The 14,928-nt window shown below is 40.2% G+C and overlaps 1 protein-coding gene across 2 annotated transcripts in view; it reads left to right on the top strand.

Moving 5' to 3' along the window:
- Positions 1–14,928, top strand: part of aass (aminoadipate-semialdehyde synthase) — a 104,513-nt gene that overhangs the window by 70,755 nt on the left and 18,830 nt on the right. For both annotated transcript variants that reach the window (XM_026174889.1, XM_026174888.1), the window contains exons 11-13: positions 10,394–10,505; positions 10,631–10,690; positions 10,922–10,989. In XM_026174889.1, coding sequence (XP_026030674.1) covers positions 10,394–10,505; positions 10,631–10,690; positions 10,922–10,989 — 240 coding nt within the window. The remainder of the gene's footprint in view (positions 1–10,393; positions 10,506–10,630; positions 10,691–10,921; positions 10,990–14,928) is intronic.

Here is a 14,928-nt window from a genome sequence, read left to right as displayed (position 1 = left end):
GTGCAAAATAAGAGACCGCAAATCACAGCAGCTGTTTAAAGGGATCTAAAAAAACACGTTGATGGTTTGGAGGAAGTAATTATTGAAGTTAACTCAGAAAGATCAATTGGAGAAAAAGAGTAACTTAACATCAATGATACTAAGAGTAGCTGTAGATAATATTACATCTGTGGGATGATTATTGGTAATTTTTTCTTTAATGATTAAAATTTTATTTGTGAAGAAGTTCATGAAGTCATTACTAGTTAACGTTTGTTACACCCCAGCCCAGGGAAAACCGGCGTGCAACATAAGGAAAATAAAAATAAGGAGAAATGCCCCCACACTCCCTGCTCTCAAGGAAGATGAACCAACAAAAAACAGCTACCACGGATTTCACAACAGCCAGTGTTTTGGCACTGTAAATTGTGCCAAAAGCAAGTCTGGAAATACAATAAACCGGTGCATGCTCAATCTCTGACTGGAAGCGCTAATTCGTCATTCGGCTTTTGTCAGACTAAAGTAACTGTTAAAACTGTTTGAAAAGCTAAGCTATGCAACAAGGAGAGATCGAGAATTTCCTTTTAGTTCTCAGTTTATTTGATATTGACAAAAGTTAGTCAATTTTGTCTGTTCTTCTGTAAAACAAACTAAGATTTATTTTTTGAATTAATATTTTGTTTCTAAGTTGAATTGAAAATTTAGTAGCCTGTTTCGTTTGTTCTATTTTGAAACTTAAACGCTTTAGCGGCTGCCTTTTGTGTAGTTTGCAATATTTGCCTTTATTTATCTGAAAAAGTCTCATGTTCCTTAAGTACATCTACCCTGTTGAACTTATTATGGGAAATAAATATTTAAATCAAAATACGCTGCTGATTATTTCACATTTTACTTGTGAGCAACGGCACATTTAAATCTTACAAATATAGTTATTTGGCTTATATCGTGATAGATATCGTTATCGCCTGAAATGAAAAAAAAAAAACAAAAAAACATATTGTGATATGAAAAAATCTTATATCGCCCAGCTCTACAGCAGACTGATTTTCTCCAGGCAGATAATTTAGTAGCATTGCAAGAAATCTGCTCCCTTTAGCGCCTTAAAGCAACTGTTGTTGTGATTTGGTGCTAAATAAAATGTAATTGAAATTGAATTTGATTTAGTTTTCAGTCTGAAATATTTTTTAAATTATTAAAAGCATGATTGCATTAGCAAAAACTTAAGGTGTAGCACGTGTGAAATTGTAGATTTGAAGATTTTAAATCGTCCATAAACGATAAACATAGAATTTAAATGCTGTAGACATTTCTTCAAAACTATGGTATTTCAGATCCACTGTGCATCACTGAGCCCTTAGCAAAATACTATTCCTTCTTCACCCCTGTGCATCATTCGTATTCCAGGATTGATTATTTTCGTCTGGATAATTTCCTTATCCCAAGGGTCACCATGTGTAAATACAATGCAATTGTAATTTCTGATCATGCACCAGTGCAGGTTGATATCGCATTTCCAAATGTATCAGCAAGGCAGCGGTTCTGGAAATTTGACTCAGCATTATTGTCAGATGAGGAGTTTTGCAAGTTCATAGTACACCACATCGAGCTTTTTCTAGAAACAAATAACCCAGGAGTAGTTGGCTGTCCGACTGCGGTCTGGGGTGTGGGGCCTCCCTGCTGCTGCGGAGTCGGGGTGGTCTGCCTCGCCCCACCGCAGGGAAAAGGGTAACACTACCTGGGTCTGGGTGCAGTTCCCCCCACCAGGGGCAAGGGTACCTAGACCCGGTTCGTAGAGTACGCTTGGGGAGTGTGATCGTGTGTACAGCGTCTCTTTATGTCTGTCTCCTCGTTGGTTGAGTGTGGAGTAAGTGCATATGAGAGCATGAGGGTGGGAATGGATGTTTGTGTCTGTGTGTGCCTGTATGTCTGTGTCTATATGTCAGGCTGGGTATCAGACGCCACCTCTCTGGGGACATCTCAGGCCCTCCAAGGTTTGGAGGCCTATCTCCACCCACCACCACTTCCCCTGCCAGTGGCGGACTCCCTCAGGTGTCGGTGCGTTGGTGGTTCTTTGTGTCTGGGGGTGGGCGTCCAGGTACACACCGGCTCACTCCTTGGCGGCCGCTTATCGGGGCCTGGAGCCTGGGGCTCGCTCGGGCCACTTCGGAGGTGGGGTGCCCCCGGCCTCTCGGCCTGGGGCTCGGTCACTCAGGCACAGCTGGCTGCCGGCGGAGCTCACGGGCGCGTCACTGCAACTCCCCCTGGCTTCTGCTCCGCGGCTGCTGAGTGAGCCCTCATCTGGGACTCTCCTCAGCTCTTACTGGGACAGTGGCGCGGCTGCCCCTCTGTTGGTCTTCCTTGGTCTCTTGTGTTCTGGGGGCCTCTGGATGTCTGGGGTTTTGATCTCCTCCATACCTGCTTCATACCCTGGAGGACGGGGCTGTGGCTCCCCACACTCCCTAGCAGATCGTTACATGGAGAAACCTTTGGAATGCAAGCATGCTGATCCACACAAGTATGCACACAGGTGTACACACGGATATTCACAGACGCGGACTACAGCTTTCTTGGCTGCTGCCTCAAAGCACATTGTGCGCTGTCTATCTTGCGTGCTGCACAATATCGTTTATTATTTAGTATCTACTGATATCTACTGCTAGCTAGTTTATTGTGATGGTGCTGTTTTTTTTATTATGTTGCTCTTTGTTGTTTGCTTTCTCTTCTTTTTTTTTTCTCCATACAGGTGACCCAGGTGTTTTGTTTTTTTGTTTGTTTGTTTTTTCTTTCTTCCCCCCCTTCTCACCGTCTCTTCTCCCCTTTGGTTTTCTTTCTCTCCCTCTCTTTCTTTCATTCTTTCTCCCTGTCCTATCCCCCAGTCATGTCTGTCCCGTTTGTAGCAACTGAAAATAAAATAAATTCATAATTATAATAAAGGTCAATCAAATGGACCAATATGGCCTTATGCCTTAAGACAACAATTCTGATGGCTAAAGATCCAAACGGGACACAAAAAAAACAAAAAAACAAATAATACTCCAGATGTTTCAAAATCTATAATTTGGGAGTCGCTAAAAGCATATCTGCGGGGCCAAATTATTTCTTTTTCGTCTTATAAGACTAAAAAGCGAAACGAATGGCTTCGGGAGCTGACGGAGCTCATAGCTAACATTGACACACAATATGCTACCTGTCCAACCGCTGATTTATACAAGCAGAAGGTACTGCTGCAGTCTGAATTTGACACTCTCTCAATTAAAGAAACTGAGAAGCTCCTTACCTAGATCAAGACATCATGTGTACCAGCATGGTGAAAAAGCAAGTAGATATCTTTCGCATCAGCTTTGTCAATCCGCCACAGCTCAATCTATACCCAACATACAGTTAGACTCCGGTCAGGTGGTAACACACCCTGACGGAATTAATGCTGCTTTCAAGCTATTTTATCAGGATCTCTGGGGTGGCTGTAGCTCAGGTGGCAGAGCAGGTCAGCCACTAATCAGAAGGTCGGTGGTTCAATCCCAGGCTGCCTCCTGGCTGCATGCCAAATATCCTTGGGCAAGATACTAACCCCATGTTTGCCTACTGGTGGTGGTCAGAGGGCCCGGTGGCGCCAGTGTCCGGCAGCCTCGCCTCTGTCAGTGCGCCCCAGGGCAGCTGTGGCTACAACGTAGCTTGCCATCGCCAGTGTGTGTTGAATGTGTGTGTGAATGGGTGAATGACTGAATGTAGTGTGAAGCGCTTTGGGGTCCTTAGGGACTAGAAAAGCGCTATACAAATGCAGGCCATTTACCATTTACCATTTACTTCCCGCACTGATTATTCAGAGGCTGACTTGGTTTCCTTCTTGAGGAACATAGATACTCCCACTATTAACCCAGACCAACATGAGCTGCTGGAAAGACCTATTACCTCAGCGGAAATATTGCAGGCAGTTAATTCTTTGCAAAATGGCAAGGCACCGGGCCCAGGTGGCTTCTTGTGTGATTTCTATAAACGCTTTGCCGACAAGTTTGTTTCTTTACTGTCTGAGGTTTTTTCAGAAATTCAGGCAACAAGCACGTTGCCACAAACTCTGTCCCAAGCCACAATCTCTGTAATACTCAAAAAAGACAAGGATCCTCAAAAATGTGGATCCTATCGCCCCATTAGTCTACTGAATGTGGATTATAAGATCCTCACAAAAGCTCTTGCACTTTGTATTGAGAAGGTAGTACCTTCTATTATACATGAGGACCAAACAGGCTTTATAGTGAACCGCCAGTCATATTTCAATATCAGACGGCTGTTAAATATCCTATATTCTGACCATTCAGTTGATCACTAATAGTCTCACTAGATGCCGAGAAGACTTTTGACTGTGTGGATTGGCAATATTTGTTCTCCGTTTTGAAAAAATTTGGCGTCGGTTCTAATTTTATTTCATGGATCAGGACTCTGTACTCAGCACCCCTGTCTTCAGTCCGCACCAATAACACTATTTCAGAATACTTTTCCTTACATAGAGGCACCCGCCAGGGATGCTCCTTAAGCCCCCTGCTATTCAATCTGTCAATAGAGCCGCTGGCGGCAGCATTGAGAACAGACCCCATAATAAGGGGGATCACTAGGGGAAACACTATTCATAAGTGCTCCTTGAATGCAGACGATCTCCTTCTGTATATTACAGATCCGGAGGCATCAATTCCTTCACCTCTGGACCTCATTGGATCCTTTGGCCGCCTGTCTGGTTACAGATTTATGGAAGAAATATAGTATCATCAGAATTCAAGTATTTTTAGACATTGAATTTATAACACTAAACTTTTATCCTCCAAATTTCCCTGCAAAAATTCACCTGCAAAAGTGATGAGCTTGAATGATCCAAGCCAGAGCAATCAGCACTAGATCGAGTCGAGCGGCTCTCAGCCAATTAAATTATGCTGTTTGATCACATGACACCGTTAGCCAGCAGTGTGTCTCCTAAAAGAGAGCTGTTTAAAGGTGAGTAATTAAGTTTTTCTCCTAAATAGAGATCATTACAGAACACCTAGTCCTACTTAAAATCCCATTTATTTTTATTTTATTTTATCATCTACTCGAACTAAGGAAAACGTTTGACTAACTCAAAGACAATTTCCACGCCTCCCCTGCCTGTCTGCAGAGGCAGTTTTGAATTTAGGAGCGGCAAGATGGAAGCGGCAAACCCTGGCGATTCTCTGGTAAGTACAGTGGGGCAAAAAAATATTTAGTCAGCCACCGATTGTGCAAGTTCCCCCACCTAAAATGATGACAGAGGTCAGTAATTTGCACCAGAGGTACACTTCAACTGTGAGAGACAGAATGTGGAAAAAAAATCCATGAATCCACATGGTAGGATTTGTAAAGAATTTATTCGTAAATCAGGGTGGAAAATAAGTATTTGGTCAATAACAAAAATACAACTCAATACTTTGTAACATAACCTTTGTTGGCAATAACAGAGGTCAAACGTTTACTATAGGTCTTTACCAGGTTTGCACACACAGTAGCTGGTATTTTGGCCCATTCCTCCATGCAGATCTTCTCGAGAGCAGTGATGTTTTGGGGCTGTCGCCGAGCAACGCGGACTTTCAACTCCCGCCACAGATTTTCTATGGGGTTGAGGTCTGGAGACTGGCTAGGCCACTCCAGGACTTTCAAATGCTTCTTACGGAGCCACTCCTTTGTTGCCCGGGCGGTGTGTTTTGGATCATTGTCATGTTGGAAGACCCAGCCTCGTTTCATCTTCAAAGTTCTCACTGATGGAAGGAGGTTTTGGCTCAAAATCTCACGATACATGGCCCCATTCATTCTGTCCTTAACACGGATCAGTCGTCCTGTCCCCTTGGCAGAAAAACAGCCCCATAGCATGATGTTTCCACCCCCATGCTTCACAGTAGGTATGGTGTTCTTGGGATGCAACTCAGTATTCTTCTTCCTCCAAACACGACGAGTTGAGTTTATACCAAAAAGTTCTACTTTGGTTTCATCTGACCACATGACATTCTCCCAATCCTCTGCTGTATCATCCATGTGCTCCCTGGCAAACTTCAGACGGGCCTGGACATGCACTGGCTTCAGCAGCGGAACACGTCTGGCACTGCGGGATTTGATTCCCTGCCGTTGTAGTGTGTTACTGATGGTGACCTTTGTTACTTTGGTCCCAGCTCTCTGCAGGTCATTCACCAGGTCCCCCGTGTGGTTCTGGGATCTTTGCTCACCGTTCTCATCATCATTTTGACCCCACGGGATGAGATCTTGCGTGGAGCCCCAGATCGAGGGAGATTATCAGTGGTCTTGTATGTCTTCCATTTTCTGATGATTGCTCCCACAGTTGATTTTTTCACACCAAGCTGCTTGCCTATTGTAGATTCACTCTTCCCAGTCTGGTGCAGGTCTACAATACTTTTCCTGGTGTCCTTCGAAAGCTCTTTGGTCTTGGCCGTGGCGGAGTTTGGAGTCTGACTGTTTGAGGCTGTGGACAGGTGTCTTTTATACAGATGATGAGTTCAAACAGGTGCCATTCATACAGGTAACGAGTGGGGGACAGAAAAGCTTCTTACAGAAGACGTTACAGGTCTGTGAGAGCCAGAGATTTTCCTTGTTTGAGGTGACCAAATACTTATTTTCCACCCTGATTTACAAATAAATTCTTTATAAATCCTACCATGTGAATTCATGGATATTTTTTTTTCACATTCTGTCTCTCACAGTTGAAGTGTACCTCTGGTGCAAATTACTGACCTTTGTCATCATTTTAAGTGGGGGAACTTGCACAATTGGTGGCTGACTAAATACTTTTTTGCCCCACTGTATATTGTTTTTTATCTTCAAGTTTGTCTTTTGAAACGTTAATTTTATTTAAATCCATTGCTCACGTATAAAGTACACAGACGGGGTCTTTGCTCAACTCGTCTGAGGCGTGTCTCACTAAGCGCTACATGCTACCATCCAGCTAACCGAGCTACCCTTTACATGCTGTGCTTTGGAAAATAGGATACTCGTTAAAAAAAAAAATACTCCGCAGATATTGATAGATAGATGAACACTGCAAATATAATGTTGTAAACAAGAACGGCCTTTGGTGAAGGGGTAAAATACACCATTAATAAAGCCATAGAGTGAATGGCTGCCATGGTTGCAGAACGGCCTGATTTAATGACAAGAATGGGGAAGAGTGAGGTGAAGTGAACCAAAGCCACAAAACACGGTCAGACAAGGCGGCAAAAGGGCAGTGATCTGTCCGTCAGTATGAAGTTGGTGTGTGCTTTGGTGAACAAAAACTCGAGACCGGTAGGAGGAAGATGGGAGACTCGTGTTTCACTGGAATAGTGGTGAATTAAAACATCCTTTGTTGGGGACATTTAGATGTAAATGCATCCATACAGGTGAGACAGAGGCAGACCAGACAGTGAAGAAAACAAGGCAAACATTAGAAATATTAAAACGGAAATATAGGATTAATATAACATACAATTAGGGAAAATGTAAGGAACACAATGTAAGTGATATTGTAAAGTCATTAAAACAGCATACTCTGATTAAAAGAAACATGTAATTGGGTAGGATAATAATAATATTAAAAAACATGTACAAGATGGGTATGTATACTTGTACCCAGAATTTAACAACTATAAAGTTGTAGCATGTCAGTACCTTACCCCATCCACATCCTGATTGCTCTGGCTTGGGTCTTTCAAGTTCATCACTTTTGCAATTGAATTTTTGCAGGTGGATTTTTTGCAGGTGAATTTTTTGCAGGTGAATTTTTTGCAGGTGAATTTTTGCAGGTGAATATTTTTGCAGAGAAATTTGGAGGATAAAAATTCAGTGTTATAAATCCAATGTCTAAAAATACTTGAATTCTGATGATACTATATTTCTTCCATACAGATTGAACCTGGCTAAAAGCACACTGTTCCCTATTAACAGTCTGGCGAAGGAAGCTGACTACTCAGCCTTTCAGTTTAGACTGGAACACTCCTTATTCACCTATTTGGGTATTCAAATCACAGACGCTTATCAGGATCTTTTTAAACAAAATTTTATCCCTTTATTAGAGAAAACAAAATCGGATTTGGCACACTGGTCAGTATCACCCATCTCTTGCTGGGCGGGTCAACACGATTAAAATGGTAGTCTTGCCTCGATTCATGTACCTCTTCCAGATGATACCCCTTTTTCTTCCTAAAACCTTTTTCATCCAGTTAGACGGACTCATATCATCTTTTATTTGGGACAAAAAAGTTCCAAGAATCCGTAAATCCTTGTTACAGTGTTCTAAGTCGGAAGGCGGCCTGGCCCTACCAAACTTTATGTATTATTATTGGGCTGCCAATATTGTGAAATTATCCACCTGGATGCGGGGTTTTAGGGAGGGCAGAGGGCCGCCTTGGTCCACTATGGAGCTAGACGGTAATCTCACCATATCCCCTGTTGCAATAATGTGTTCAGGTCTACCAGTCAGTCGCAATGTTCATTTTAAAAATCCTGTGGTTAAGAACTCTCTCAATGTCTGGTTTCAGCGTTCTCCTATTACGTCAAATCATCTTTTTTTTACCAGCTCTGAGCGATGCAGGGTTCAAGGTTTGGTACAGCAGAGGAATTATCTGCTTCTCTGATCTGTTTGTTAAAGGGTCATTTTTATCCTTTGAAGCATTGTCTAAAGATTTTGGAATCCCAAAGACTCACTTTAGATACTTACAAGCGCGTAGCTTTGCAGTTAAACACTTCACTTCTTATCCAAGTCTACCTAATGTCTGTACACTTAAATGGTAAATGGTCTGTATTTGTATAGCGCTTTACTTGGTCCTAAGTACCCCCAAAGCGCTTTACTCTATACACAATCATCCACCCATTCACACACACATTCACTTGAGGATTGTCTGCAATTTCGATCTATTGCTAGAGGTCACATCTCTCAAATATATAGCACATTGCAGCATATAAAGGCAGACTCTGTGTCCAAAGCCATAAATGCCTGGGAGCTGGACTTAAACCTCCAGATCCCAGACGACCTATGGGATCTTAGTGTTAGCAAGATCCATGAATCCTCAATCTGTATACGGCATTGTATAATACAGTTTAAAATTCTTTACCGGGCGTACCTAACCAAAGCTAAACTAGCCAAAATATACAATGCCTCTGATGATAGATGTCCGAGGTGCAAGCAATCACCCGCCGACATTAACCATATGTTCTGGAGCTGCTCTGATTTGAACCGGTTCTGGGAATTAGTTTTTAATATGTGTGTGGGAAAACAATTGATCCTAATCCGATAACAGAAGTCTTGGGTGAGAGAGGTGATGAGGTGCTTGCAGACAGAGTATTTGAGATACAGTTTGAGAGGGTCTCAAAGTAAATACTACAAAACCTGGTCATCCTTTGTTGAATATGTGGAGAAGTTGTCATTTACTGCTTTTATCTGTGTTTGGGGTTTTTTCTCTTTCTTTCTTTAAAGCCACCTACTATCTGTAGCAAGCCAAAAAGAACTGCGCACAATGCAGCCCCCCTTTTATTTATGTATTGATTTTATTCTGTTTTTGTTTGTTTTTGTTTTTTGGTGGGTTTTGTTTTTTGGGTTTCACATGGTAGTATTTTTTTGTTTGTGCCCATAGATTATACATTTTTCTGCATCCAACTGGTTTGCCACTGCGTGGCTCAACCGGTTTCACAATGGCAGTGTTTGTAGTCGCAATTCGAGTTATATTTGTCTGTACTTTTGTCATATTGGAAAATCATAAATAAAGTTGTCAAAAAAAAAAAAGACTTGTCTGAGAGCCCAATATAACTGCAAAGGTGAACAGGTAAATAAAGAAAACATCAACAAATTTTGCCTTTCAGTGGTTTTACAATTAAGCAATACACAAGTTGATACAGAAAAATAGCCCTGTTAGTTTCTGTTTTATGTTTCTAAATGTTCCAAAATTAAAAGTTGACTTCAGTATGTCCAGGGGTTTTTTGCTTCCATATGGAAATGGGCCCACTCAAAAGTATTGTCTTTCTGAAATAAGCAAGGCCTTCCCTGAAAACAGTTTCTTCTGGATGGGAGCATATGTCTCTCTAAAATTGCTACATACATTTCAGCACTAATGTTGCCTTTCCAGATGTGCAACCAATAACAGAATCATGAATGCTTTTAATACAATCTTTACTGCCCATCTTTACTTGTTAATCTACTAAAATTAACATTTTTTATACCCTCCTCATGTTACAGATCTATTGACAGTCAACCTAAATAGACGCAAAGCTGTTTCTTTTTAGTGCTGCTTGCTTTTTCAGCCTTTTGTTGTCCCCTCCTAACTTCTTTGAGACTGCCATCAAATTGTATACGTGCTACTGTTTTTTGGGTTTTTTTTGAAAGAGTAAAATGCCTGAATTTTAACATTTGATTTGGTTTTATTTGTGGTCCCGGCAGCGTGGAGGGAAACGGGATTCTCATGTGCTCCATTGACAACCTTCCTGCTCAGCTGCCAATCGAAGCCACAGAGTATTTTGGTGACCGTCTCTTCCCCTACATCTGGGAGATGGTAAGACGTCTGATTTGATGCCACCAATTTTCCAGTGCATTTGGTGGTGTTTTCTGATCAAGTATGGGAGAGGGCTATGACATGTTTCACATAGTGTTTCCTTGTGAATTATATGTCATTACCAGCTACCTTCAGATTCAACCAGACCATTGGACGAAGAAGAATTTAGCCCACAAGTCAGAGATGTAAGTAGTGAAATGTTGGTTGAGAGAAGTATCTCACTTTATTTGTTACAAAGGCATGATGCTATTTTTAGTTGAGTGTTTTACTTCATTTTCTAATTCAATATTTTGGTTGATAACATATACATTTATTTATTTGGATTAGATATGTGTATGTAACGGATGTTTATTTGACTCTTTCTGCAAATAAGTGAAATTCATGTTTGGTTTGGATGTTCTGATTTATTCCTAAAGGCTGTCATCGCCTCTAACGGAAAACTTACTCCAAAGTTTGAATACATTGAAAAACTTAGAGAAAGAAGGTAAGTCTTCAGACAGGAACTGTGAATATGTAAGTTTGTTTGTTTGTTTGTTATATTTGCATTTAAATGCTTCGTTTGAATGTAATTCTTATTTTAAATGTTCATCAAACCTGTTAAAACATTCTATGAGTAAGATACAATGTCTAACGATTACAGGAAAGGTGCAATAGCTCACCAGCTCTGAATTTCTAAATTGTAGAGCTTGTTAACCTCAGTTATTAACTTGGTTTCTAGTGTGCCGTTTCTGCTGTTGCATTCCTTAAGTAATCCTTTCCTAGAATTGTCATTTGTGAAGTTTGAGGATCTTTGTTCATAGTAACAAACCATTACTATGTGCTGCCTTCTGGTGTCTGCTGTGCCTGCATTAACACCTTACTTAGCTAGCATGCTAAATAGGCCATCTCCGCTAACTAACTCCAGAAGCTGGAATATGCACTCACCAAGTGGTAGACATATCTTTTCTACTCTTTTACACTAAAAACCCAATCACTCATTATGCTGAGTCTTTCTGTCTTGTTTTGTCTGGTGTTAACATACAGGTTCTTTTGAGGTGTAATCAGATGTAAAATGTAATCAACAGATATAACAGATATAATCAATACCAGTTTTACTTCTGTGCATAAATAAAAGCTAGGACAAAGACTGGAGGCAGGATATAACTGCTAGAATTCCACTGTTAACAGGGGAACCTTGACTGCACTTAGGAGTTTTGTAGAGATGATTTATCTTAAAAGAATACAATTTTTTTTTTCAAGTGTCTTTAAGTAAATGAGTACAAATAACATAACATAATAACATAAAACGGTTCATTGCTTGTGACTATGGAAAAAGACAGCGTTCAAATAACATCAGATTTGTACATTTTCTCCATTTTCTCTACATCAGCAATGTCTGAAAATAGTACTGGAATATTTTTTGTCTTATCTGCTACATTAAGTAAGTTTGAAGACTAACATTGAGGACAGGTTTACTTGTTTATGTTAGCATCTACTTTACATGCCCAGGCAACAAATCTAGCTATTTAATATTGCATGTTCTTATTATTACATGTCAGATCTGCAGTTAACTTATGGCAGCTTATTAGCAAACTGTGGGTCCAGCCAGTCACTTACAAATGTAAAACATTTTGAAGCTTAGACTTGTAAGTAAACATGCCCTGTGATCTAATGCTTTTTTCTAGTACCAAAGTCACAGAAGTCAATTCAGTCTGGCTCTGTATAAAGGAGATTTCTCAAAAACATGAAAATATAATCATTTGCACATTTAGCATTCGTCATCTGGGAAATCACATTTATAGCATATAGCATTTAGGAATGGTTTTAAATCTGCTATAATTATTTTCTCAGATCTGTTGATTATTTGTAATTGATTTGCTTATTTTTCTGCAGTCTTAGCTTTTTTTTACATGTTCGCAAGAGTTGTATTTACAAATATTTGAATGTGTTTGTTGGATCTATTGACAGATCTATGACTTTATTACGTTTAACCAAAGAATATTTTTATTAATCATTAACAATCAGACTGTATGCATTTTTTTCTCGAAGGCTGTAGGAACAGCTTGCTTGGAGGTATCTCATCCTCTTTTCACCATCCTCAGTGAATCCATGGTCACCAAAGCCTTCCATTTGGTCATATTTAGGCCAGCTCTAAGACCTGATGAGTTTTTTTTCTTAACTGATCCTAAGTATAATTTTTCGAGACAAGCCATGCCATCAAATTTTTAATCCTTTTGACTGAATTTGGCTCCTTAAGATATGTAAACTTAGGGGGTAATCCTCCTGAGTGAATGTCTGCCTTTTCTTTTTTAATTAAGAATACAAGTGCCAGGCAGACCTACAGTCAGTCCCGCTGTGGCTAGAGCATTTGTGCAATGCGGTTTCCAATTAGGCCAGCGATAACAAGCCCACGGGTTTGACTCCGGGGGGGATTTGAGGGGGGTGATGGGATCTTAATCCCACAGGTCACTCTGGGTGCCTCAATCATCCAATAATATTGGTGGTGGTGCTGGTGTAATGTTGAGGGGATCCTGCCTGCAAAATCACAAACTGATTTTTTTTTACTGAATCTAGCAGATATTTTAAGAAGGATATATAATTTGATTAAAAGTCCTACTCTGGGTTTTCCAGAGCATGGCTTTCATTGTCACGTTGTTTAATCACAAGTCACTACTTTTATGATGCCAGAGATTCCTTTAACAAAACAGAAAAAAAACCCAAATACATAAAAAGGAATATACATAGTAATATTTAAATGAGGCATACTCATAGGTTACCTGGCTTTTTAAATCTTACTAACAGTTAATGTATTGTGTATTATGCATTATAATATAATGTACTATAAATGCTTCTTTCTGACATTTTTATTATTTACTTCCAATTTAAACAAAAATGCACTGCCTGACAAGAAAAGTACCAACCTAGATCTAACTAAACAAATGATCTCCCATTGGAGAATTATTGCTATGATTGATTGGTTTTAATTGGGCTATTGAACCCTAAATAATACGGTGCTTCTCATTAAACAATCACAATGGAAAACATACATCCTGTCGTTGTAGAAATGTCTTACTCCATTTAGAAAGATCATATCATTGGCTTGCATTAAGCAAAGGTTGAGGAGAAGCACTGGTGGCCGCCAGGATTTTTACCTATTTTTTTCCCATGTTTCACCCACTTTCTCCACTGCTAGCCTTCCTCTTGTCTGAATTCTGTCCAATTCTTCATCAGTCATACAGTTTGCTACCTATTGCTGCCATTTTGACTTTGTACACACTGTATTGTAAATAACTAAGACATTGATTCAAACCTTTCTACACATTACCCTCTTTGACTCTCAGAGGAGGCGGACGCATCTTTCCCCTCTCCCTCCCTTATCTTCCCGGCTGCTGCTTCTATCTTTTAGTCTAGTCTCTTCTAACTCTAACCCTCAAAGAGTTTCTCAGTCTTGTTCTCTAAAACCTAAAGAATTATGGATTTGATCAACTGTTCCCGTAACGGAATTGACACCTTGCTGGGCTTGGGAGAGCCAGATTGTCCTGCGGAGACGTTTGCTGCCAGATACTCGATGGTCGATTGCGTTGTGTGTCTGGCGACACTCTCGATGGAGGACAATGAACAACATCTACCAATTCGGAACCACGATAACAGAGTTCTGGCTGATTGGAGCTGGCTCGGATCTGGCTTATCAAAGAACAAGAAGTGGCTATAGCTGTTCAAAATCCCACAAGGCTGGCCGACATGATAGGCAGGGCTGTGAGTACTCAGACTGTGTTTTGAACGCAATATGGATAACATATTGGAGAAGAACAACGGGAATTGAGATAATTGGTGACCAGTCATCAATGTTCCCTCTAATTTTTCGTGTGTCTGAGCGAACACACAAACTCCCTGAGCAGTCTCTTGGACCACTGTGAGCAACAGCACTGTGGTCACGCCAGCATCAAGTTACATGGTTTATTAAAATAATCAAATTACAGTGTTTACATTTATGTTAGCTACTTTTAATTAACTGCTTTAGCCCACTTACAACGAAAATTTAAAAAGAATCTTGTTCATGACCTGGTATGTTAACACAGTAAAAATAACTTGAATTTTGAAAACACAACTTTCTTTTTTTTTCCTTTTTTTCTTTTTTTTATATAAAGCTCTGACTTGTATTATGATCACGAGTTTGTGGTCTGGGAGAGAGTCCTGTAACTCCGTCTGCAAAATACAGTATATAATGACCAATGTTGGGCAATTAATTATATAGTTACTTTTTCAAAAAAGTAACTGAGTTATGCAAACAACAAAGTTTTTGCAGCTGTTTACGTAAAAATGCAGCCAAGGCTTTTTTTTAAACAAGCATTTCAAACTATTTACAAAACAATCAGCTGTTCTGCATCAAATTTGATGCCACACAAATTATTTGTGCCCCTCCAAAAAATAATTTCTGTCCACT

This window comes from Astatotilapia calliptera, chromosome 7 (genome assembly GCF_900246225.1).
Source record: "Astatotilapia calliptera chromosome 7, fAstCal1.2, whole genome shotgun sequence".
NCBI lineage: Eukaryota > Metazoa > Chordata > Actinopteri > Cichliformes > Cichlidae > Astatotilapia > Astatotilapia calliptera.
This window is presented reverse-complemented; position numbering and strand designations above follow the sequence as displayed.